Here is a 27,625-nt window from a genome sequence, read left to right as displayed (position 1 = left end):
ATTAGTGATTTTGCTCATCTTTGGGGTTAGAATTTTAAATCAATTTTCAAGCTGCTGCCAAACTGATGTTTTTCTCAAGCAAAAAGGTAAAAGTTAATGGCAGACCGTATATATGGAGTGGTTGAATTATTCACAGGCTCCTTTCAATCATGCAAGAAAAGAATTTACTGACACTAAGTTGAAAAAGATACAGTCCCTGCTTTCTAGTTTGCCGTGAAAACAGTATTGACTCATAAAGAAACATTTAAAAGGGCAGAAACACATCCAATAAAATAAACCCAGCTATTTATAGGGTCTTGAATGGGCTAATTTTGTAGTATTTCTGGGTGATGGGGTGTGAAATATATGATCAGGCAAAACGAAAAGGTGGAGCTGGAGGCTGCTTGGTGAGAGAGAAGAGAGCACTAGAGCAGGAGTCCAAAAAGACTTGGATCCAATTCTCTACTCTGAACCCCACCATGGATTTGCCACTGAATAAATCACAAATGCTGCTGTCAGCCTCAGATGTCACATCTCTAAAACAGGAGGGCAGGACAGATTACTTATAAAACTCTTTCTGGTCAAGAAACTATCAGTGGATCAAAATTATTGCCTTGAAATGGAGCTGTTTTTTAAGGAAGGAAGAAGGAAAGATAGGAAGAAAGGAACAGAGGGAGGGAAGGAGGAAGGAGGGAAGGAAGGAAGGAAGGAAGAAAGGAAGGAAGGAAGGACTGAGGGAGGGAGGGAAGGAAGGAAAGAAGGAAGGATGGACAAAATGACATTCACTGTAATGTTTTGAAATAACAGGGGTGAAAAACTGAAAACAAGTGAAATGTCCAATAATAGGGGAATGGCTAAATAAGATGTGCTACATCCACATGCTAGGATAGTATGTAATCATTTCAGTGATGTAAATAAAGAGTTTCATTGCCTTGGGGAAAATTCAAGAACACCCGGGTGGCTTGACTAGGCCTGGATCTGCCCGGTGCTCTGCTGAGCTCTCTTCACAGGCCCCTCAGGCCTGGCTTACAGCAATCGTGGTGGCTGTTACCACCCCCATGAAGTGTCCTGCTCAAGATAATATACAACTAGATGAACTGATCAGAAACAGAACTCATCTAGACAATGGATGGATCTGAGAAACATTCTGCTTGAGATGGTATCTTGATCTCCCTGGCAGGTAACGCCCATTTTCCCCTGAAACATGGTTGGTCACTAAGGACTCGCCACTGCCCTTGGGGTGCTCCTGCCAACTTCCCCAGCTGTCACCTCTAGTGCTCTTGGGGTAACAGGAATAATGAGGCCTCTGGTTGTTGTACCACTAAATGGGGAGAAATGACCCACTTACATGTTTCTCACTCTATTAATGTCATGCTCCAGGGTCAATACAGCATTTTATATCTGAATGCTCTTTTCAAAAATATCTGAAACAAAACAACGAGATACCACCACACACCAGTCAGAATGGGTATTTACTAAAGAGTCAAAAAATAACAGATGCTGGCAAGGATGCGGAGAAAAGGGAATGCTTATATATTGTTGCTGGAAATGTAAATTAGTACAGTCTGTATGGAAAACAGTAGGGAGATTTCTCAAAGAACTAAAAATAGAACTATCATGCAATCCAGCAATCCCACTACTGGGTATCTACCCCAAAAGAAAAGAAACCATGATATAAAAAAGATAGCTGCTGCTGTTTATCACAGCTCTGTTCACAATAGCAAAGATATAGAATCAATCTGTGTCCATCAATGGATGAGCGGATAAAGAAAATATGATATATACACTATGGAATACTATTCAGCCATAAAAGACAATGAAATCATGTCTTTTGCAGCAACACAGATAGAACTGGAAGCCATTATCTTAAGTGAAATAACTCAAACAGAAAGTCAAATACCACATGTTCTCACTTGTAAGTGGGAGCTAAATAATGTGTACACATGGACATAGAGAGTGGAATAATAACTTTGGAAACTCAGAAGGGTGGCAGGGTGGGAGGCGGGTAAGGGATGAAGAATTACTTAATGGCTACAATATACGCTATTTGGGTGATGGGTACACTAAAAGCCTAGACTTCGCCACTACCTAATATATCCATGTAACCAAGCCGCACTTGTACCCCCTAAATCTATAAAAACAAAAGTTAAAAAATATATATCTAAGCAAAACAATCCCACATCCCCTTCTTCCTGTTGGAAGTGTTTTTTTTCTTTATGCAGAAGGCTTTATCAAAGCTGCTAAATACAAACACAAAAAAACCCCAACTTGAAAACTGGTGAAATGGGTAAAATGGATGCCGCTGGTTGAGATGTACCATAGCATTCACTTAGGAATATCCATTTTGGGCCAACTTGTCATTTTGGCCTCAAGCACTAATTTTTGGCCAGGCTGATGCAGGGTGCAAACACAGAAGACATCTCACTCTAAATTCTATACTTTCTTTTCAAAGCTAAATGCCTGACTCAAAGGAACTTTTTGTAAAGAAGAATCCAGAATTGGAAGTGCATGATTTCAACCCTATAAAAATATGTATAGAAAGACAGATGACCCAACACCACAATTAAAGCATCTGCTTAGGAGTGGAGGGAGAAAACAAGGGAGGGAGGCGGTTTGTGTGCGGGAGAGAGAGAGACAGACACACACAGAGAGAGATTACTGTTCAGATTGCCTAAAGCGATCCTCCTGGGCACAGCTGTGCAATCACTGTTGTCTAGAGGCTTCCTCTGCGTGCCCAAGCGCTAGCTTGGCTGTGCCCATGCCCCACCATGGCTCTCACAGCTGACTGCCTCCCACTCCATTGAACACACACGAGTCTGTCACTTTCAGTTCCACTTAATTTCCACTCTCCCCTCTGGCTGGCAGCCACAGAGTCCTCTTGGCAACCTCCACACTGGTAACCATGGATACTCTCCACTCCCAGACAGGCGGCTCCTAGAGCAGATGGTTGCCGGCACTGGGGGTGGGGAACAGGCTGAAGGGACAATCTGAATTATCCAGTCCCTTGCATACACCCCTCCCCAACCAACCCCCACCCCCCCCGCCACACACACACACACACTCTCTCACACGTCTTTCCCTAGATCATGCTTAATTCTGGCCTTGACAAGGAACTCATGATGTTTCAAATATCACAAATACTGCAAGAACAATTGCTACCATTGGTGCAGCACCTACTGTCTGCCAGACAATGACCTATATGCTTTGCATACAAAGGGAAGGGAATAGTTTACTACGAGGGCTTAAGGAGTTTCATTTTTCTGACCCAATTCAAACATGACTGTTTGGGGTCAAGTCTTTTAGTGTGGACTGCTGACATGCATAATAACAATCTCAGAAGCATATTGAAATTCCAGGTTCCTGGGCCCAACCTTAGAAATTCCAATTTAAATGGGAGAAAATTTTTGCAATCTACTCATCTGACAAAGGGCTAATATCCAGAATCTACAATGAACTCAAACAAATTTACAAGAAAAACACAAACAACCCCATCAAAAAGTGGGCAAAGGATATGAACAGACACTTCTCAAAAGAAGACATTTATGCAGCCAAAAGACACATGAAAAAATGCTCATCATCACTGGCCATCAGAGAAATGCAAATCAAAACCTCAATGAGATACCATCTCACACCAGTTAGAATGGCGATCATTAAAAAGTCAGGAAACAACAGATGCTGGAGAGGATGTGGAGAAACAGGAACACTTTTACACTGTTGGTGGGACTGTAAACTAGTTCAACCATGGTGGAAGACAGTGTGGCAATTCCTCAGGGATCTAGAACTAGAAATACCATTTGACCCAGCCATCCCATTACTGGGCATATACCCAAAGGATTATAAAACATGCTGCTGTAAAGACATATGCACACGTATGTTTATTGTGGCACTATTCACAATAGCAAAGACTTGGAACCAACCCAAATGTCCAACAATGATAGACTGGGTTAAGAAAATGTGCCACATATACACCATGGAATACTATGCAGCCATAAAAAAGGATGAGTTCATGTCCTTTGTAGGGACACGGATGAAGCTGGAAACCATCATTCTCAGCAAACTATAGCAAGGACAAAAAACCAAACACGGCATGTTCTCACTCATAGGTGGGAATTGAACAACGAGAACACATGGACACAGGAAGGGGAACATCACACACTGGGGCCTGTTGTGGGGTGGGGGGAGGGAGGGTAGCATTAGGAGATATACCTAATGTTAAATGACGAGTTAATAGGTGCAGCACACCAACATGGCACATGTATACATATGTAACAAACCTGCACGTTGTGCACATGTACCCTAAAACTTAAAGTATAATAATAATAAAAAAAGAAATTCCAATTTAGAAGGTCTGGTGTAGAACCCAGGAGCCTGAGTGGGGCCCAGGATCTGCACTGTAAACAACCATTTTGTGTGATTCCAATGTAAGTGGTCTGGGCCACTTGAGAGAAAGCCTGCTCTGGCTCAGGGATTCTCAGACTTTAAAATGCTGATGAGGGTCTGGCTAAAATGCAGTCTGATCCAGTATTTCCAGGGCAGGACTTGGGATTCTGCATTTCTGTTAAGCTTCCAGGTGAAGCTAATGCTGTAACCCTGGGAGGTATCTTTCCTCCTTCTGTTCATTTCCTCTGCCTGAGATGCCACTCTCTAATTCATCTAGCAGAATTCTACTCAACCCCCAGATTCCCACTCAAATGTTAGTCCTTCAGGAAGCTTCCTCTGGTCTGCAAGTCTATTTCAGAGGTCAGTAGTGTGCTGGGGCCAGTTCACAATGGCTGAAGAGAGCCACAGCTAAATTTTCTGGAATTTTATGAGCCAGTTACTAAGCACAACCATTATACAAAATTTATATAAACATACAATTAAATAAATTACATTAAAATTAAAGTAACAAATGCTCAAAACTCATCATTTCCTAATTCTTTTAGCACATTTACTATTAGCTACTCTCTTGAGGTGACTTCCATCTACTGTAGCCTTAGGGTGGAAATGCTACATAATGATGTGCTTCTGCACAGCCCTTCCCAACTCTGTGGTCTTCAGTGTCATGTTGGCTGACTGAAATTTGCCACAGCGGGCATATTGACACCCTGGAAATCAGCAAATGTTACAAATCAGCACTAAGTCTATCACTCTGTTGACTGTCTAGATTTAAGAAAGTAATGGAGTAAATGTTAGTAATGCAGATTAGGCTTAAAAATGGGTTGTATCTGTAGTTGTTACATTGTAAATAGCATAAAAAACTGAGGAACTACATTTCCAAGATTCAAAACTATTATCTGATTGAACAAAGATACCCACAACACTGACTAACTAGTTCTGGTATATGTCTTTATACATCTTCATTGTTTCTCTCTTACCTTCTCCTTAATACAAACAAAAATATCAGTCAACATACACACCAGGCTCTCTGGTCTTGGCACAGAAGCAAGACAATGAAGAGAACATCCCATTCGTCATTGTTTGGAAACCCTTGCCACAAGACACACATTGTGCTTCTGTGGTGGCGCTTAGGCCTTCCACTTTCAGCAGTTGACCTGTGGCAAATATTGCTACCCTACCAAGCACAAGAGAAAGTATAGCTGGAATGCCAAGGCTAAAAGCTGAAATACTACTGCAACTAGTCAAATGAGACACCTAAAAATTGTACACTGCAGACCTAGGCATGGATTCCATAAAGGAACAACACACCTAAATCCAAGAGGGCAGCTGTTGCAGCACCCAGTTCATCTCAAGTATTTCAATAATTAGTCAGCACAATAAATGTTCTGGTTAAAAAAAAATTCATGTCAGAATACACTTGTTTGTCAATAATGTGAGTGACTTCCTTGCTAAATCAAATAGTAATCAAGCCTGTATTCATAGTCTATTTTGTGATACTATTACTGGCAGTAGAAATATAAAAACTGGTGGTAGACTTTGCAAGAAATAGAAAGACATAATGTAGTAATAGGTATTTGGAATTTACTGTAAAGAATACTGTGTATTTTATTATTATTTGTAAATTGTGTGTTCACATCCACTATGTTACTAAAATTTATTATTATGTATGTGTTATATATATACATATATAAATATATAAATTTTTTTTCCTTGCAGAGCTGGTTATTCACATTTGCCAGCAGCACACTACTGCAGATGTCCCTCCTTTGTGTTTTATAGCAGCCCAATCTTGCCTTGTTTTGTACGCTTATGAGCCTATACTATAAATCCTTGATTTACATATTTTTTTCTTCATCCAGAATGAAGGCTCCTTGACAGCAGGGACCCTGGACTTTCTAGCTTTATAACCCCAATGATTAGTAAGGTGCTTGGCACAGAGGAAAATCTTTGTAAATGTAGAAGACAAACCTCACTTCGACTGTGAAGTCTTTTCTGACACTCACAATTGATGGAACTAGCCACTGCTGCACATCCACAGCAGTTTCCACACATCTCACAACTCCATCCTCGCAGTCCCAGAAATGGAACTCGGAAAAGGCTCTTGACTGTATATTGAACACAGCGGTAAGAATAAATGCTAGCATTTCCTGAGTACATGTTATGTTGCCAGGCACTTTTCTACGTGCTTTACACACATTAACTCATTTAATCCCCACCCCTATGAGGTAGGCGTTGTTATGATTATTCTCACTTTACAGATGAGGAAGGTGAGGCTCAGAGAAGGTAAAGAGCTCCTCCAAGTTATTAAGGAGGAGAGCTGGGATTAGAACCCAGGTAGTCCAGCTCTAGCCCTCAATGAGTGAATGGATGAATAGATGGATGATATGAAAAGCAGCCCCTCCCCTAGGCAGTTTCTGATTCTATATATACCAATTTGCATTTCAACATCTTAGAAAACAATACTTATTCTTAGAGGTGCATGGTTACAAACTTATTTTTCATTTTTTGAGGTCTTTCTCAAGGCTTGGGACAGGGCAGAATTCTCCCAATCTGCTCGGGAGTGCTAAACTTTGGTTCCAGGGCCCCTCTTCTCCAGTTTTCTACTGATGGATTTGGGATAGTGAAGCATTTCTTACATTAGCAATAAAAAATAAATGATAAAGGCAAGGACTAAGTCCACTGAATACATTAAAATGAAAAATTTCTGCATGACAAAAGATACTATAAACAAAGGTAAAAGACAAGCCACAGAAAAAAGATTAGTAATCAGAATCATTGTAGATTACAGGCATGTACCACCAGGCCCGGCTAATTTTTGTATTTTTAGTAGAGATGATGTTCTACCATGTTGGCCAGGCTGGACTCGAACTCCTGACCTCAAGTGACCCCGCCTTGGCCTCCCAAAGTGTTAGGATTACAGGCATGAGCCACTGTGCCTGGCTGAAACTTACTTTTTAATTCTTAAATAAAAATAAGAATAGCTATTAAAAAAAATAAACCACCTGATCAAAAAAAAAAATTCCAAAAAATAAATCAATGTAGACAAGTAAGAAAAAGATAACACCTGAATAGGACAATGGGAAAAGGTAGGAATATGCAATTCACAGAAGAAGAAATGCAAATTGTGTACAAACACATGGAAAGTTTCTTAATTTGACTCAACATCAGGGAAATATGAAGTAAACAAAACATTTCCATATTATGGAGTTGGCAAAAATTTTTAAGTCTGACATTATAAGACAAAGGGGGTACTTTTATATGCTATTAGTTGAAGTATAAATGGGTCCAGCCAGTAAAAAGAACATTTTTTCAACATTTAATAAAATGCAAAATGTGCATAACCCAACAACACCCAACAATTGCTCTTCCAACCCTTTAATATATTCACAGCTAGACATGTATAAGGATATTCACTGCAACGTTATTTGTGATAGTAAAAATGTACAAAAACCTAAACATAAATAGGGAAATAAATAATACGTGATATTGTCATATGATGGCAGATTATACAGCCATTAAAAAGAACGATCTGTATATGTATGGGTATTTACGTATATGTGTGTGTTTGCATTTTCTCAAGATATGTGATGTTGGGTGAAAAAAACAAAGTGACAGAATGATACACAGTGTAGGATGCCATGTCAGAAAGCACACATAAATGCAAGGCCTTACACAGCTCATGGATGAAGAGGTATACACTAAAGTATACCTCTTTATAACAGTGGTGACTGTCCAGGGGACAAGGGAAGAAGCCGAATGGGTCTGGGCCTAGTGGGGAAAAAAAAAAAACTTTATCTGAAAAAATATTTTTTAATACAAAAAAAGACTAGAAGAAAACATTATTTATTTATTTATTTATTTTTGAGATGGAGTCTTGCTCTGTTGCCCAGGCTGGAGTGCAGTGGTGCAATCTCGGCCCACTGCAACCTCTGCCGCCCGGGTTCAAGTGATTCTCCTGCCTCAGCCTCCCAAGCTGGGATTACAGGCACGTGCACCTGTAATCCCTCAGCTGGGATTACAGGCACGTGCACCACCACACCCAGCTAATTTTTGTGTTTTCAGTAGAGACAGGGTTTCAGCATCTTGGCCAGGCTGGTCTTGAACTCCTGACCTTGTGATCCACCCATCTCAGCCTCCCAAAGTGCTGGGATTACAGGTGTGAGCCACCGCGCCCAGCCTCAAATATAATAAAACGTTAATTTTTAAAATTCTGGATAGTGAAAATATTCTTAGTGATGTATTTTTGTTAAGTTCTCCAAAAAAACCCAGAAAATGCTTTGAGGATTTATTGGAGCAGGCACCATCAGACACTTAAGCAGGAATGACAGCAGTATCGAATGGATGGAATTGATTCTTTGGCCATGAGCTCCCACCCTCTTCAATGTCATCGGATTTTCAGATCCGTCGTGCTCCTTCCTGTGTTCCCCACTCCAATGCGACACCATGCTTTGGCATCATGCACCCACGCCTTTACAAGGATCTCTGAGTGTGGCACCGTAGTGCTGGGAAGGGCTCCCCGAAAAATTGGGCCAACCCCTAGTAACAGATGAGGACAATGAAGCAGGAAGGAGAGACTTGTCCAGGGTCACATAGGAGGCAAAGCTGGCCTCAAGGTTCATCTTTAACCTTAGGCTTTGCTTCAGCACCACCTCCTCAGATGACAGCTCCAACTCCTCACCTAGGTTAGCCTGTCAGCTCCCATTAAATGCTCTGTTAGCACCTTGTACTTTCCCTGCCAAGCATTTATCACAGCTGAATTTAATAATTAGTTATTGAAATGCACGCTTGACACCTTATCTGTCATTACACTGCTCATTCCATGATGAGTTTTGTCTTGTTCATGGCTGTAATCCAAGAACATAGTTCAGAGTCTGTTTCCTGAGTGACTACTCTCTTGGTGTCTAGACTGGTGTGCATTCAGATTCCATGCTCACCTCTGAGTATTAATATTTAGGAATTACAACTGCAAGGACCTAAGAGTTTACACATGTTCATATTCTGTATCCTATGGCATGTATCATACTGCTCTATTTTCTGAAGGAGGAAATCGAGGCTCAGAGACTTGAAATAACTTTACCAAGGTCACACAAATAGTAAAAGGAAAGGCTGGAATTTAAGCTGAGGTTTTCTGATCCCAAGCCATTTGATTGGTCCATTGCACCACGGCTACCAGATGAGTAGCTGTGATTACTAATTTCTCTTGTGTTCCTCACCTTTTCTTCAGAACACTTCTCCCCTCCATCACACACTCCTAGCCCTAAAGACCTTCCTTCTTTAAGAGCATTCATGCTTCTGCTGCTCTGTCCTCTCCTCCTCACCCACCAGCACCACAATCCCCATCATTATCATCATCTTCATCATTACATTTCTCTCTACTATTGAAGTAGGAGCTGACACAGAGTAAATCAGCATGTCCCAATCCCTGGGGATATGACCCCAATCTAGGGATATGACTTCATAGTCATATTCCCAGAGCCTAGTTCAGGGTCTTGTTTGTAGGAAGAGCTCAACAAATATGAATTGAATGAACAAATTACTAAAGTAATGCATTCTACCAAGGGCTTGCAAAGAATCTCATTCTCACAAATGCAGTCTGGACTGGGACTACTACGATGTGCTAAAAGGCTCCCCAGAGAATGGTGTTGTTATAGTAGATTTTTAGAATCACCAAGCCTCTCTCCAATTCACAGCCTGCCTTTGGCCCGCTCTGGAGGAATGCTGGACCAGGGCTTCGGTGAGGCGTCATAACAGTCCCTCATGGTAGAGCTCTCTTCTGTGCTATTTTTGGGTGCTAGATCCTAGCATGTTGATTATCTCATTGTATACCTTTTAATACCACTTATCCTTCGTCTATTTTTTTAAAAATTCCATGTTGTAGCCCCGAAGGGAACCCCACACAAAAATGGTCATAGTAGCCAGAGACTAAATAGTATTTCACAATGGTGACTCCTGTACCTTGCATTCTTGGTTGCTATGAGAGATTGATTGGTTATCCATTATATGTAAAGACAAAGAGACTCTTACATGTATATCAGCTTCCCATTGCTATTCAGTTGTAAGGAAACAAAAGAATGACTATGTCACTTTCGAAGAATGAGTGATGTGCTTAATAAGGCACAGCCGAACCAAGTATTCTTATGCACTCAGGGGGTTACTTGCTACTTAAATACAGAGTCTGAAACTTGGTAACACAGTATTCTGTCCTCAATAACCTAGATCAGAAATTGGCAAACTATTGCCTACCAGCCATATATAGCCCTCTGCCTGTTTTTTAGCTGTGAGCTGAGAATGGTTTTTGTAGATGAATGTTTGCAATCAGACTGATGAAAGGGAACACTAACTTTGAACCCCAATTCAGCAAATGTTATTACCCAAAAAATTATTCTCATTAGCAGAGCTGTATTATAAAAGATTCTATTCAATAATTATTATTATATTTTGAATTTTAGCAATAAAATTTTGGTGGAAATTTGTTCTCTCTTGTTATATAAGTACCTATTTAATAACCTTAATTTTGCATCTTAGCCTGCAAAGCCTACAATATTTACTATCTGTCCCTCTATAGGAAGTTTGCCCACCACTGGTCTAGACTAAAGCTATAAAGCTTGTCTCCCGCCATGTCACTTCTTATACTTGGAACACTTGTTATATGGGAATATCTGGGGTTCTCTATAGGCATGTCTAGCTCTCCATGCCCCAGCTGTCCCTTCTGCTGGGACCTGCCACCTCCCTCGCTGCCTGCCTGATTGTTTTGCCTGCTGGTATCAGACTAATCTTTCTAGGTCTAGCTCAGATGCCATCCTCATTTCTGAAGTCTTCTCTGACTTTTCAAGTTAGAATTGATAAGTTCCTCTGCTCAAAAAGCATGCGACATCGGGGCCATGCATGGTGGCTCACGACTGTAATCCCAGCACTTTGAGAGGCCAAGGTGGGTGGATCACCTGAGGTCAGGAGATCGAGACCATCCTGGCCAACATGGTGAAAGCCCATCTCTACTAAAAATACAAAAAATTAGCTGGGCATGGTGGCGCATGCCTGTAATCCCAGCTACTAGGGAGGCTGGGGCAGGAGGATCGCTTGAATTCAGGAGGCGGAGGTTGCAGTGAGCTGAGATCATGCCACTGCGCTCTAGCCTGGGTGATTGACACTCCATCTCAAAAAAAAAAAAAGAAAAAAGAAAAATACTGTGAATCCATCTTTAGAAACGTTGACAATGCTGTCTTCTTGAGTCATCAGGCTTGGGGCACAGTTCTGCTTATGGACAGGAACACTCCGACTGCCATCCCTACTCCTTTTCCTCCTCTTACTTCTCTCCCACCCATATTACATCCATGATGCCTCATTTTTTTCTCTCCCTGTACCCTCTAAACAGAATCTCAGCATCTGAACTGCATATTTAATCCGGTGGCTCACTCAATCCACAAGGGAGAATGTGGTCATCAGGAAGCTCTGAGAAGAACGGCAATGGACCCATTCACTCGCTGAGAGTCATTCTTCAAACACTGGTTGAACTCTCTTCTGTGCCAGGCCCGAGAAAGGGATAAAAGGACAAGGCCCAGGCTCTGCCTGCAAGGAAAGCAAGCCAAATGGACTTTCTTGCACATCCCTGAAAAATCATGTGAAATATACCAAATCCTCGGGAGGAGTCCTTGGGGCCCCTGGGCTTTTTGAGGAGATGCAGGCATAATGCTGTCAGAGTGGCACAGATACTTGGCTGGCAAGTCATCACAATCCAAGAATGAAAATTCGACCTCGAGTTTGTACACAATTAACCCATTCTCTGACCTGTGGCACTTAGATGCCACCCAAATCCAGACTTTGGCAAAAATTAGATGACATCACTTTACGAAGCACAGAAACATTTCTGAATTCATTTTCAGAGCAAATTTAACTTGCTAAAAATCATTCTTTTCTAATTGCTTTTATTACAGTTCTAATTTTATGATTCTTATTTTACTCATGCAATAAAATAAATAATTTCTGTGTATGCAAAGTGGCAAAAGCCAGGCCTCTCCAAATAATTCATATTTGCACAGCGAGATTAGAACATGGTGACTCAGAGATGCTTGCTGGACTAAAAAAATACTCATAGAAAATCTTTGACCTGAGCATCTAATGGTTCTTTACCCAGAAATTCAGAATGTGTGCAATGAGAAGGGCAAAGGACCTCTGTATATTAGCCAAGTAGTACTCAACCCACCAGGGACAATGATGATGAGGATAGTTGCCATTTATTGAGTGCTTACTATGGGCGAGGCACTGTGCTAAGCACTGTCTGTACACATCTTTCATTCACTTGTTCAATTAATTAATATCTATTAAGCATCTATTAAACACCATGCACTAAGCTAGGTGCTGGAGGTACAATAGTAAATAAGATAGGTAAGAGAGTAACAGATTTAATGGAATGTTAAGTCTTTCAACAACTTGTAAGGTAGATATTAGTGATTCTGTTTTACCACTAAGGAAACACAATCAGAGAAGAGTGATTAAGTAACTTGCTCAAAATCATATAGTTAATACATGGTAAGCAGGACTTGAAACCAAAGTCCCAAATAAAGCCAGACATCAGAGGAAAGCAGGAATTATAAGAAAGTATTGTACTTTTAAGTGCCCTTCTGAATTTTTATCTCATTGATAAAAACCTCTAGGAAGGAATTTATAGTTCCTAATCCTTTTCCTTCCCAGTGGAACTAACTCCTAAGCTTTTGACACACTGTGCAGGTACACCCCTTCAGGAAGTGGTTCATGACTCAGGCCAGAAACCCCCTTTCCTCTACATCTCTTTAATATCCTGTGCACATTTCTATTCTTGCGCTTACCACTATGACTATACTTTCGAAAAATATGCCTTCCTCCCACTAGACCAGGAGCTCCTTTAGAATGGTTGCTAGGTGTAATTTATCTCTCTACCCTAGCATAGTGGTTCATCTGAGATGCAATAAATGTTTCCTGAATGAGTAAATGAAAAACTTTCACTGGTAACTTACTCTACTTCATTATTTCAGTGATAATAATAAAAGTAGCCAGCACTTACTATGACGAGTATGCACTGTGTACAAGCATTATCTCCCCCCATCTTCATCATGACTCTGTGAAGTCACAACTGTGTAGTTACCCCCATTTTATTGATGAGGAAAATCAAGACTTTCCCAAGGTCACACAGACTTTAAGTTAAGATGCATGATTCAAACCTAGCTTTGATGGACACTAAATTCTTCACAGGACACAAGGGCACCCCCCAGGACTCATACAACCATTCCTTCCAACAATCTTCTGATAGTGTTAACTAGCCACTGTTGTGCCCCTAGAGAACTCTGGCTCCCAATTTTTACTCTCACCAGGGCCTGCCTGGTACTTTTAGATACAATACTTGCATCCATATTATCTCCCTCAAAATACAGCAATCTCCTGCAAACAGGGGTCATGTGCTCTTCACCTTGAATCTTCATAGCCTATAGTCCCAGCCTTGGCATGCTCTTAAGATGTTACATTGAACTCTGAGTAAAAATAATATTAGGCCCACTGCATTATTATTATGGAATTAGGATCAAATAAATCCAACCTAATTCCCTGCTTTTATAGTATAAGCCTCTTTCTCAATGGACTAAAAGCCCTGAAGGATAGAAAGGATTTAGAAAGAAGACGGGAGGAGGGCAGGGGGGAAAACTGTGAGCAAAATCCAGCAATAGTTTGAATGTGGGGCTTGTGAGACCCAGTTTAGGCTGTGATTTGGTCAGAGCACCTGCTGAGGCCCATATGATTTTAACGTGCAGCCAGGGCTGAGAATACCCAAGAAAAAGCATCGAATGTGTGCAGGGAGCAGTGGGCAAAAAGGCTGGAAGCATCAGATTGGTCAGATAATGGAAGGCACTGACTGCACACCCAGGTGCCTGGGCCTTGCCCTGGAGGAGAAGGGAATCTGTTGAGAGTTTAGGAAAAGAAGAGGTGAGACCACCCACCCCTCCTCCACTGTAGAAACAAGATTAGTGGAGGGAGATGGTATGGGCTTAGCAGAGTTGGGGCCAGAAAGACAGCATAAAGGTTGAAGTTGGCAGCAGCCCTCCCAAGAATGGCATGTTGGACTAGGGGAACATGAGGGGACTTGGCAGGGGCCTGCTGGAGCTGCACAAGCAAGACACAGCTGTGGCTGGAATGACGAGAATTAGATTCCTGAGCCAGCTCAGCCATGACTGTTTCTGTAACCTCAGTACCCATACCTCCCTAACTCTATTCTGCATCTTTAAAGATAGAGATGTTTACCTTAAAAGGTCATTATGAAGTCTATAGAAAAAGATATGTTAAAGCAGTTGGCACAGAGTAAACACTCAGCAGATGAGCCTCAAACTCAATTATGTCCCTGTTCTTTCTAATATTCTGCTCTTTTGCATTCTGCCTTGATCTACCTTTTGCCTAATTATTATGGTTTAATAGGGAACAATCCTTAAGGGCTAGGAGGCTTGCAAAAATGAACTATGCACTCTAGGATATGCCACAATGTGGGCTAGTGTTTCGAAGACACTGCACAAAATGGACAGTGACCACAAGCGGACAGCTCAGTGGAGGAGGCATTGTTTCAGGGATGCACTTGCAGTGGGTTTTGTGGCTTGAGGCTTGGGCACAATTTTCCCACTAAAAGAGGTTACACCAGGCCTAATCCTGCAAAAGCCTCTTCATTCAGTTTGAAAACAAATACCCACTGACAGTGGACTATGCTAGGATAAGGGAAGGATAGCAAAGATAATAACGATGTGTATTATGTAATACACAGCATGGGTAGTTCCTGTGTGTAATGTACAAGGCCAGCAGCACCAGAGGTGGGAGGTTGAGACCACAGTGAGGCCTATGCTCCTGCTCTCTTTCAGACAGGAGAGGCAAGCACAGACACCAAGAGCTCATCCTTTGCTGACTCCTCCCACACATACCAGAGATGTCTGATGCTTGCTGGGCGTTGACCTCAGCATTCTTTTCTTCTCACCTTCTCTATCCCCTACCCACCCTAATACCTATGGGTTCGATTCTCACCAACAGGCTGATGTTGTCCTGATCTTCTCTGTTCTGCCCTTTCTCCTGAGCTTCAAGCTCTATCTCCATTTAGGTCTTTTGTATTTTGTTTCTTATTTTTTGTTGAGGTATAACATACAGAGAACAAAACCCATAAGTTTCAATTGTTTGTGTGTATAAACGCACGTCACCACCACTCAGATCAAGATATAGAACATTTCCAACACCTCAGAAGGTTCTCCTGTGCTTCTTCTCAGCCAATTACCCACCTAAATCCCAGAGATTACCATTATTCCAACAACTGTCACCATCAATTACTTTGCCTGTTTTTGAACTTCGTATAAATGGAATCATTCAGTAAATACACTTGTATCTGGGATCAATTTTGTCGTCCACTAGGAAGCTTTTGGCAATGTGTGGAGACACTATTTTTTTTTTTTTTTTTTTTTTTTGAGACGGAGTCTCGCTCTGTTGCCCAGGCTGGAGTGCAGTGGCGCAATCTTGGTTCACTGCAAGCTTCACCTCCCAGGTTCACACCATTCTCCTGCCTCAGCCTCCTGAGTAGCTGGGACTACAGGTGCCCACCACCATGCCCGGCTAATTTTTTGTATTTTTAGTAGAGACGGGGGTTTCACCATGTTAGCCAGGATGGTCTCGATCTCCTGACCTCGTGATCTGCCCGCCTTGGCCTCCAAAGTGCTGGGATTACAGGTGTGAGCCACCGCGCCTGGCCCTTGGAGACACTTTTGATTGCCACAACTCAGGGTAGGGAGGACTGGGAAATATTACTGGTGTGTAGTGCATAGAGAGGCCAGGGATGCTGCTAGACATCCTACAATGCACAGGACAGGCCCACAACAAAGAATTATCTGACCAATAATTGATAAACCCTGTGTATCAACCTCCTATAGCTACTACAACAAATTACCACAAACAGAATGGCTTAAAGCAACACAGATTTATCATCTCACAGTTCTGTCATTCAGAAGTCCAAAATGGGTCTCATTGGAAGCTCTAGGGGAGAATACTTTCTTTGCCTTTGCCAGCTTCTAGACGAGGCTTACATTCCTTGGGACGTGTCCTTCCATCTTCAAAGCCAACAACCACCAGTCAAGTCTTGGTAACACTGCATCACCCTAATATTGACACTCTGTCTTTCTCTTTCACTTATAAGGACTCTTGTGATTACACTGAACCCAAGTGAATCCAGGCTATACTCTCCATTTCAAGGCTCATAACTTAATGACATCTGTAAAATCCCTTTTGCCATGTGAGATAACATATTCACAAATTCCTAGAATTAGGATTTGGACATCTTTGCAGGGGGGATTATTCTGCCTTCCATACCCTGCTATATAATATTCTGCTGTATCAATATACCACAATTTATGTATCCTACTGTTGATGGACATTTGGGCTGTTTTAGTTCTTAGCTATTAATAATGCTCCTACAAACATTCTTATACACGTCTTCTGCATTCATTTCTGTTAGGTAGATACTCAAGAATGGAATTTCTGGGTTATGGTAAATGTATGTTTAGCTTGAATAGATAATGCTAAAGAGTTTTATAATGTGGTTGTACCAGTTTACACCCTTAGCAGCAGTATGAGTTTCCATTTTCATTCTGTACTGAACATCTCCATGTAGACCTTCCAAAGACACCCCGAACTCAACTTACCCAAAACTGTGCTATCTAGCTCAGTGTATACCATTTCCCCATCCCCCGACCCTGCCCCAGACAGCCAAAACATGAACCCCAGAAACATCCTAGGCTCTTCCCTCTCCCTTTCTGCCTACTTTTATTTAGCCACTATAATTTTATTCTTATCAGCACTTGCTTACATTCTATTCTTGCTGGAGATCATCATCTCTCACCTAGACTGTAGTTTCTTCCCTGGACTCTGTTCCCAGTCTAATCTCTCCAGTCCATTCTTCCCACTGCTGTCAAAGTCACCTTTTCTAAAATCTAAAACTTAACCCTGATTCTCCTGTTGCTTATAAGACAAAGGAGCTAGCCCCAGCCTACCTCCCTCTTCTGTCCCTTGCCATTCTATCCTTACGCAATGATACTTCCAAGTTCTGCCCACATAGAACTGCTTATAATTTCTCTTCTTGTACTTTTACTCAAATTGATCCATTCTCCCATTTACTGCCAACTCACCTTTCAAGACTCAGGCTACTAGTCACCCTCTCTACTGAATTTTCCCAACAACCCTCAAATCAGGCAGACTTAACCCCTCTCTTCTCTGTGCTCCACCATGCCCTGCACAGACATTTTATCAGGGCACCTGTAACTTTTCAGCACACTTGTCTCTGTCCAATAAACATAAGACTCCTGAGAGCAGGGACCACTTTGTCATCCAGGGACTTGGTCCAGGACCTGACATAGTAGATACAAATAAACATTTACTGAATGGAAACTGAATGAAGAAAGTACATATTAATATGACATGCAGGAAGTGCTGAGTGTAGAGAAAGACAAGCATAGACAAAGTCTGTGATTTTAACAGTCTTAAAACCTAAAGGGGCCGGCCGCGGTGGCTCATGCCTGTAATCCCAGCACTTTGGGAGGCTGAAGCAGGTGGATCACCTGAGGTCAGGAGTTCGAGACCAGCCTGACCAACATGGTGAAACCCCGTCTCTACTAAAAATACAAAAATTACCCAGCCGTGGTGGTGTATGCCTGTAGTCCCAGCTACTCGGGAGGCTGAGGCAGGAGAATCGCGTGAACCCGGGAGGCAGAGGTTGCAGTGAGCCAAGATGGCGCCACTGTACTCCAGCCTGGGCGATAGAGGAAGGGGGATCATAAGCTCTAACAGGGAAGTAACAGCATGGTTCCTGAAGTGACTGCAAAGATTTCAGGGAGAAAACGTATCTAAGGTTTCTAGCCTTCTTCCAGGCACATGCTAGGCACTAAATTAGCTACTATTAGTATTATTATTTCTGATGGTGAAACTAGAAGTTTTTAGTTTGCTGGTTCAGGCCCATGTTGAAGTTATCTTCATTCAGCACAGAATGAGAAGCTCACCTATTTACATTAATACAGTCGACACAATTCATTAAGCCAGAGCAGCATTGTAGAGATAGCTCCTTAATCTTAATGAACATTTGTTGATTTACTTTAGTTTTATATTTGGGACATTGAATGATTCTTAGTGATTGTTGATTTAGAACTATCACTGGCTTGACATTTTTTTAAAGTTCATATATGCATTAGATGCAATCCTTCCCTATGACAGCAACAAAGAATTAATCGTATATATCTTATCTTCTTTGTGGGTAAGTCTTGGTCAGCATTGTATTTCTGAGAGTTAATTGCACAAAGTTAACCAATGATCTAACAAAATGCCTCAGTAAAAATGTCAAACAGACATAAAACACTGCTGAGTTCATATGAGGTTTCCATGACAAGTTTCTCTCCTGGCTTTCTTCCCTCCTCACATCACTCCTCCTTCAACTTTTTCATGGATATCCCTTCTGCTGTCAGTACTCCAAATATGTGTATCCCCCACGGCTCCATTTTCTGTTGGTTAATTTTCTCTACTCCTTTTCCAAGGGTAATTTTGCCTCTTCCTATGACTTTCACAGGAAGTGAAACATCCACAAGATGATTGTTTCCAAATCTATATTTACAGCCCAGGCCTCTCCCTAAGCTTTCAGATCCATTTACTCAACCAACCCTCAAACACCTCTTGTTAGATATCCCATAGACAACCCAAATTCTATATATTGAAAAGTACCTCAACTTTCACTTCTGACTTTTTCCCCCCTCTATATTCTCTGTTCCAGTGACTAGCATCACTACCAGTTACCAAAACCAGAAACACAAGGGTCATCCTGGGCCATATCCTCCTCTTTGCATCTCAACTGGTCATTTAGATCTGTTGTTTTGTACCCATATTATGTTATAAATCTCCAATCTCACAACCATGGTTAAGGCTTTGTCATTTTCTCCAAATTATCTCAATAGCCTCCTTATTGGCCTTCCCTTCTCTAATCTCCCCAGGTCAGCCAGCCAGTGGGAGCCTTATAAAATTTGAATCAAACTATGTTGTCCCTCTGCTTAGATTTTTTCAGTGATTCATTATTGTCTACAGAAGCAAATCCAAATTTCTTAGCTAGGAATACAAGGCTGTTGATAAGCTGACCTATGCCTACCTCTCAGACCACAAAAAGAAAGTGAATAGTAAAACTAAGAGTAAAATTTACTGAAAAAAGAGATGCTCAACAAAATAAAAAATTTATTCTTTGGAAAGACTGAAAAAACAAAACAAATCTGAACAAGACTAATCCTGAAAAAAAAAAAGCGAGAAGGTACAAATAAATATTAGGTATGAAAAAGGAGACATAACTACAGGTAAATAGAGATTATTTTTAAATACACAAGATAACGCTATGATCAATTTTATGTCAATAAATTATAAAATTAGAAGAAATGTACATTTTTCCAGAAAAAAATAAATTATCAACATTGGCTCAAGAAGAAATATAACATCTGAATAAGTGAATCAGTATTAAAGACATCAAATTGACAGTTAAAAAAAAAATCCATGAAAAAGACAATAGGCACAGCAGGTTTTACAGGAGAATTTTATCAGATATTTGAGGAGGAGGGCTTCTTACATAAACTTTTTCAAATAACTAAAAAGGAAGGGAATCTACCTATTTAATTTTATAGGTATAACCTTGATTCCAACAGTACATAAGGCAAATATAAAAAGGAAAAATTATAGGCCAAACTTATTTATGAATATATATGCAAACATTTCAGATAAAAAATAGCAAACCAAATTCAGCATAATAAAATATATTTTTATCTAAGCAAGATTTATCCCAAAAATGCAAAGATGGTTCAATATGAGAAAAAATCTATTAACAGATTAAAAAAGAAAAATCACAGATCATCTCAGTTGATACTGAGCCTTCAATAAGAGAAAAAACATTCAATAAAATTCAACAGCCAAACTGATTTTTAGAAACCCCTAGCAAACTAAGATAAATAGAAATTTCTTAACCTTATCTTACAAAAACATAAAGCAAACCTCATACTTAATGATAAAACTTTAGAAACTTTCCCACATCCCAAGACAAAGATGTTTGTTATCACTACTATTTGAAACCATACCAGATGTCCTAACCAATAGAGCAACACACACACAAAAAACAAGATATATAAATCTTGGAAAGGAGATAATAAATTGTTATTTGCTAAAAACATACATTATCTCCACAGACAATCCAGGAGAGTCTACAAACAAAACTAATTAGAGAGTGTGATAAGATTCCTGAATACAAGATTAACATACAAAAATTAATGCATATGGGCAATAATAAATTAGAAAAGGTAATAAACTTTTCGCAATAAGAACAATAATTAAAAGCTAGCTCAGAATAAAATAAAATAAGATAATGTAGTATTAGCTCAGACTGATGGAACAGAACAGAGAACCCAGATATAATATCTAAAGATATGTGACCCTTATGTGATAGAGGAGATATCATAAGTTAGCGGGGAAAAGTAAAGCTTTAGAAAAGAGTGTAAGGATAAATGACTTTCCATATAGGGAAAAATTCAATACTTACCTCACTCTATTCATAAAGATAAAATCTAGTTAGATTATTAACAATTTAAATACGAAATAAAACTTTAAAACTGTATATATGTGTATATATATGAGTATATATGTGTATGTGATTTTGTGGAGAAAATTACAAAATATAAGTGAAGAACATAAAAGACTTAAATAAATGGCAACCTTTGCCATGTTTGCATATGGGAAAACTCAATAGCTTAAAGATGGGAAATCTCACCAAGTAATTTTTTCCCAAGTAAAGCTTGCATTCATCTGCATTAAAATTATCTAGAGTGCTTGCTAAAAATTAGATACTTAGGCTCCATTTTAAGCCCATTGAATTAGAATGTATGAGGATGTGGCCCAGGAATCTGCATTTCAGAAAGCTCTCCAAGTGATTCTTTCGTGTACTAAATTTTGAGAACCACGCCTTATAAAAGTAGATCATAACGTTGAGTTGCACATTAGAATCACTTGAAATAGTTTTTAAAAACTTGGTTGCCCAGGCTACACCCCAGACCAATGAAATCAGATTTTCTAGGCAAGGCACCTATGCATCAGTCTTTTGAAAGTTCTCCACTGATTCCAATGTGTAGCCAAGGTTGAGGACTGCTGCCCTAGGTGAAGGTCCATGTAGAGTCAGGTCTGTAAAGTTTGCTGCCCTTCTCCGTTTGAACATTTACTTCTAGTGCTAACCTGGTAGGATTTGCACTTTTTTTTTTTTTTTTTTTGATACGGACTCTCACTCTGTCGTCCAGGCTGGAGGACAGTGGCACGATCTTGGCTCACTGCAACCTCCGCCTCCCAGGTTCAAGCGATTCTCCTGCCTCAGCCTCCTGAGTAGCTGGGGTTACAGGCGCACCTCACCACGACCGGCTAATTTTTTGTATTTTTAGTGGAGATGGGGTTTCACCATGTTGGTCAGGCTTGTCTCGAACTCCTGACCTCGTGATCTGCCCGCCTCGGCCTCCCGACGTGCTGGGATTACAGGCGTGAGCCACCGTGCTTGACCAGGATTTGGACTTTAACTTGATTGAGGAAGACACAATTTTCTTACATTAAAATTATGACTCATTTATTTGGTATTCTCAGCTCCTTGTCTGGTACATGGCAGGCGCTTGGTGATCATTTTCTGAAAAAAATTCAACTAAATGAAATTGGCTCTATCAATATGTAGATAAATAAAATTTTCACCAAGCCCTAAAAATTCCATTAGATTCAACAAATCTACATGGCACCCAGGCTGTGAGAGGTACAGAGTGAACAAAATACAGCCTTCTCTTCAGGTGTTCATGACCTGGTGGGGGAGACAGATACGGACAAGAGTATTTTACAATCAAGCAGACAATGATAAGGGTTCAGAAAGTAAAAAGGGAATAGAAGAACAATTGATTCAGAATGGCTGGCTCTAGGAAGGCATCGCTGTAGACTCAGAATCCGAGATTGGCCTCGAGGCATTGCTGGGATTGACCCAAGAGGAAATTAGGGAAATGGGCAGTTAGGGAATGGGGCAGTTCTGCACAGCATAAACTAAGTCAGATGGGTCTTCCTGTAACCTTCATGCAAGGCTGGAGGGCAGACATTAAAGGCTCCTTTTCTTTCTAACTTCCTTGTTACTGCTCTTATTTTTCAAGTATTTCACCCCGGTTTATTAATTCTACCTCCTGGTGCCTCAGCTGGTTTCTTCTAGGAAAAGTTTCTCATTAGCATTTCTATAGGGAGCAGCTGCTACCCTATCTACCCCTATTATCTGATGGCCAGGGCAATGGGGTTGACTGGGAGAGGAATTTTAATCCCCTCCTTATGACTCATCTATTTTCTAATTGAGAAGGTCAGGTCTAAAGTCACAAATGGCTTCCCAGTGAAATCCATCCTTAACATTAAAAATGGTAATAAAGACATGCTTCTCAGTTTTATAATATCATCTATGTAAAATGAATGTATTAAAAATTAATCAAACTCATGTTTGTGAATAATCCTAAAGCTATCTTGGATACTACTTCAATGCAAAAATCTCAGGCTGATATGAATGGATTGGGAATTAGATGAGCTATTGGATAGGGAAGGTTTCTCAAAACCATAATGTCAAAGGGTATCTAATGTTATTTATGACTGTAAATTGTAAAGTAAAACAATGAGCATGTATATGATTCTGAATTTTGAATGTATATTTTACATGATGGACTGTGTGTCCCTTTCTGTTTAAGCAGACTGTTCACATCGATGTCATGTGGCAGATGTCATCTGTAAAGTCCATGAGATGAACCAGTCACCATGGTATAAACACACCATAATTTATGTAGAATGGCAGAAGAAAAGGGTTTGTAAATCAAATTATCATTGAAGTGAAGCACAGCTTGGCTTCTAAGCCTTCTAAGGCGACATAAGGCCTATCTTATGTCAGTGGACATGGTACTTACTTAAATTCAGAAGATATCCTAGAATCATAGCAAGGAAAAGAATGTGAGACAATAGGGAAGGAAAATCAATGTTCTAGATAAGCTTATAATTGCCAACCATTTTTTCTTTACAGTGTATTTAATGTATTGAATAGCTTATTTCTTTATATCTACTTTCAGTCAAAGTGAATTTCTCAATTATTTGTTAATTTTTATTCTGGAACAAAAAAAACCCGTTAAATTTCACATCAAATTTGTCATGCACTTAAATTGTTCATTAAAGAAAGTGATGTTTCTTAGCAACAATCATTCCCTTAATATTTCAAAATCCTTCTGATTATATAGCAAAATAGTACTCCTGGCCCCAAAGCCATAGGTATAATTAAATTTTACGAAAGACCTAAATTTAAAATTTTTTTTGAGGTGTTCAAAGATTCTTTTGACAGGTTATTAGAATTGATAGGTGCTAAAAATAATCATTCTCACCAGCTCCGAGGGCATAGCCTTCTCCCACCAAATCCAGTCATTTCCAGTATGTGTGTAATGCGAAGCATGGCATGTGAAGCACGACATGCTTACTGCACAATTAAGCTGTTGTTTTGAGGAAAAAGGCTATATGGAACAAGGTACAACCCCAAATCTGGAGTGCGTTATATCCAAAGGATGTGGTCATTCCTTGACTGACAGGCTACTCATCCATAAACAAAGCAAGTCCTGCCAACTTGAAATCATAAACTGAGCAGGATCACCCAAGGAGGCTTAAGAATCTGGAATCTCTCTTGATTGGCACTGACTGTATGGTGGTGAGAAGAGACAGCTCCTGCTAGGGGGTAGTAAGGTGCCACCTGCCACAGGGTGCTAGAATGAGAGTGGGAAGATGAAGAGGCCAGGCCAGTAATCTATGATGTTGGGCCAGATGTGGGCTTATCAGGGTAGGAAGATCAAGAAATGAAGTAGGGTCTTGAAGCAAGCAAGCCATAGCAGAACTAGAAAACTACATCCTGCCTTTGTTTTTTTATGTCTCTTGCTTGTTTGTTTCCCCTCTTTTCTTTTGCTCCCCACTTGGTAGCAGCATAAAAACATAGTGAACATTCTACCATCTCATGGCTATTCAAGGAAAAGGATTTATGTCCTTGTTTGGCCAAGAGCTCAAAGGAAGTGCTGTACTCCTGGGTTCCCAGTGTGGTTGTTGTGATAACAATAAACCAAGAGAGAGATGCCAAGTGGGAGGTGGAATTCAGAAAGATGAGAAATGCAGGGGTAGGAGTTGGGGGACGGATTTTCTCTTAACATGAAGGATGTCTGGATATGCGATTCTTTCCTCAGCCTATGAGAGAGTATTGGTAATGTTCACTGGAGAAGGACATTAGTCTAACATGAGGCTACATACAGAGTCTTGGCAAAGGACTAACTCTCTCTCTAGTCCTCCCCGCCCCCCACACCCTCTTGCAGGAAGGAGGCAGCAGAAAGCTGTGGCATTGATAAAGGACCCCACAAGCTGCATTTTGAACACCTCTAGCTCAATTACTATTCATACACATCTTCCCCGAGAGACCCCAAATGCAATGTTGCATGTCCAGAGTCAACTGTGTTCTGTTAGCTAATTGATGTTGGTTGAAACATAAAGGGAGAATTGAAAGCTAAGCCTTCAGAAGTATATACTGGATGGATGAAGGGCAAGAAAGCAGACTGGAATGGCTGAAGCTGCAGCAGAGGGAAAATTCTAGAAGGAAAGAGAGAGAGATTTTCATGCTTGAAAGCATTCATTTGCAAGGAATTGAGTGTGCTGGAGAAAGGGGTTTTTGGTGGCAAGAGAATGAGAGACATCTGGAGAACATGTAGGGAAAGGAGAGAGAAAGAAGATGCCTCAATAGCAGAGAAGGCTGGAGGCACCTAGGAAGTAGGATCATAAGGCATCATGTGGAAGGTAGGAATGGAACCAAGATGTACTAATTACCACTATGTGCTAGGCACGAGCTGTTCTCCTGAATTATCTTATTTAATCCTCACAATGTCCAGCACAGTGCTTGGCATATAGTAGGCAATCAAAAATATGTTGAATATTTAATATTAATTAAATAAAAATAAAATATTTAATATTGAATCAATAAAAGTGTGAACAATCCTAAGAGATGTCTATCACCAATTACATCTTACAGATAAGAACCTGAGGCCCAGAAAGGTTAGGAAACTTGCCCAATATGTCACAGCTAGGGAGAGGTAGAAGGGCAATGACTTCAAAGTTCCAGGGGTGGAAGGTGGGGGGTGATTTGTAAAGATCCTGTGGGTAATCTAGAAAAAGGTATGGTGCTTCGGTGTTGCCCAGAGACTGAGAGAGGGAGGAAAGAATGAAGGGCCAAGGGAACTGGGCTAGGGAGGAGGGCGAGAGGCCACTTGGAAAGAATTCTTCTTCTAGAAGAATGGGGACCCTGCAAAGGGCAGCATCCAGGCTAACGCAGCAGGTGAGCTGGGTGGGGGCAGGACGGAAGCACAGCCTCTCCTGACATTGCAAAGCGTCTCTGTGGGCAGGCAGGGATCTGAGGTGGGAGGGATGGAGAAAAGGGCTACAGCGGTAAAGTGAAAGAGCCAGGCAGGCTGAGATGGAAAATACTAACAGCTTGCGCATGGGACAGGGCAGAAGAGAAGGCTTCGACGGGAGGTGGCCTGGGAGGCAGCTGGGGAGAGGGTGTGGCCTGGGACTGGAGGGAGGCTGCACGCTAGGCCTGCGCTGGGGATCCTGGGCCCCGGGCAGCCCGCGGGGAGGGTCTGCGTGGTGACTTCCCGGCGCTAGCAGCGGCCGCGTCTCACCTGTAGGAGCTGCTCACTGCACTCGCCACCTCCTCGCGGATTTGCCGGTTGAGGGCGTCCACCGCGGCGCGCCCCCTGCCAGCCTCCGGGCCAGTGGCCTGGACCTGGGCCTGGGCCGCAGGGAGCGGCGTCTGCTCGTGCCCCAGGCCCTCGGCGCGGCGCACCATCCAGGCAGGCCCGGCCTTCCTGCGCGTGTCGCGCTCGTCCGCCCCGGACGCCTTTCCGGCCGCCAGGCCACCCGCTCCGCCGGGGGCCGCCTCCTGCTCCCGGGCCTCAGCGGCGGCCTGCACTGGCCAGCGCTCCTGACTCTGCGGCCGGCGCTTGGGCGCCCCGAGGATGGGCGCCGACGCCTGGGAGGCCGCAGAGATCTGCACGGGCTTGGGGATCCACGGGTGGTCTCCGCGGCGCGGCAGCGGCCAGGCGCGGAAGTCCTTCTGGTACTGGGTCTCGCGCTCGAAGGGCGCGTCGGAGGGCTGGTATTCGCTGCGCGGCCGGCAGCTGGGCTCGGGCCGCTGCACCTTCCAGGCGCGGTAGTCCTGCCGCATCACCGAGTCCGCAGGGCCAGAGGTGGAGCCAGAGCCCAGGCCCGGGCCCGGCCCGCTCCGGCCGGGGCCCGCCGCCGGCTCGCGCTCGCCGCTAGGCCCAGGGGCTGGCCCCGTTGCCCGGGCAACTGCATCCAACTCGCCCTGGGCTGGCTGCGTCTCTATGGCAACCGCGCGCGCCGAGGGGGGCGCGAGCGCCGGCTGCGCCTGCTGCTGCGGCGGCGGTGGCTGCGGCGGGGCGCCCGGGTGGTCGGTGGCCTCCGAGTACTTGGTGAAAACCAGCGGCACCGCGATGTCCGCTTTGTCCAACTGGTTCCAGAAGCGGGCGATGCAGCAGGCCCTCGTGATGCACGGCCACGCCATGATGCTAGCTGAAAAGCCGGCCTCCTCTTTCTTCTTGTGGTTCTAAAGCAAGTCTCTAATCTTCCTTCAGCCTCCAATCCTGACCGGCCAATGTGGTTCCCACCGTTTTCTACCCCCGATCAGCCGGAGCTAGTTCGCCCTCCTCCCTCAGCGAGCACCCGGGAGAGCTATCCTAAGAGAGTCTGTAGAGTCCCTCGATTACCGGTCGCAAACGCCTTTGGGAGCGCAGTCTGCTGCGGGCGCCGAAGGGTGAGAGGCACGGCGTTCCCGAGTCCCCGGCGAGGGTGTCTGGGACGCGCCCCTCCCTGCGGCTGCGGCGGCGCACAGACCTCGGTCGAGCGAGGCGACGTGAGGAGAGGTGGCTACAGGCTTAAGCCATGGCGCAGAGGAGGGGCCGGGCGGTGTGGCCGCAGGGTCCGCGGACCCCGCTCGAGTCTCCTTCCTGCCGGCGTCCTAGTGCAGCCGGCCACCTAGCAGGGCTGGGAGGCCATCACCTCCAGCGGAGACCGAGCATTGCTGCCTCCGCCGCTGCCCGCGAGGATGCCGCAGCCGCCGCCGCCACCGCCTCTTCTCCTG

General features: G+C 42.6%; 1 protein-coding gene across 1 annotated transcript in view; it reads right to left on the bottom strand.

Annotated features, from left to right (window-relative positions):
- Window positions 1-27,163, bottom strand: part of MAP6 (microtubule associated protein 6) — a 77,598-nt gene extending 50,435 nt beyond the window's left edge. Inside the window, exon 1 of the mRNA XM_030829191.1 lies at window positions 26,145-27,163. Coding sequence (XP_030685051.1) covers window positions 26,145-27,049 — 905 coding nt within the window. The 5' untranslated portion in view covers window positions 27,050-27,163. The remainder of the gene's footprint in view (window positions 1-26,144) is intronic.
- Window positions 27,164-27,625: the final 462 nt, after the last annotated feature.

This window comes from Nomascus leucogenys, chromosome 15 (genome assembly GCF_006542625.1).
Source record: "Nomascus leucogenys isolate Asia chromosome 15, Asia_NLE_v1, whole genome shotgun sequence".
Taxonomy (NCBI): domain Eukaryota; kingdom Metazoa; phylum Chordata; class Mammalia; order Primates; family Hylobatidae; genus Nomascus; species Nomascus leucogenys.
The sequence above is the reverse complement of the archived record's forward strand: the minus strand, read 5'-3'. Positions and strand labels throughout refer to the sequence as shown.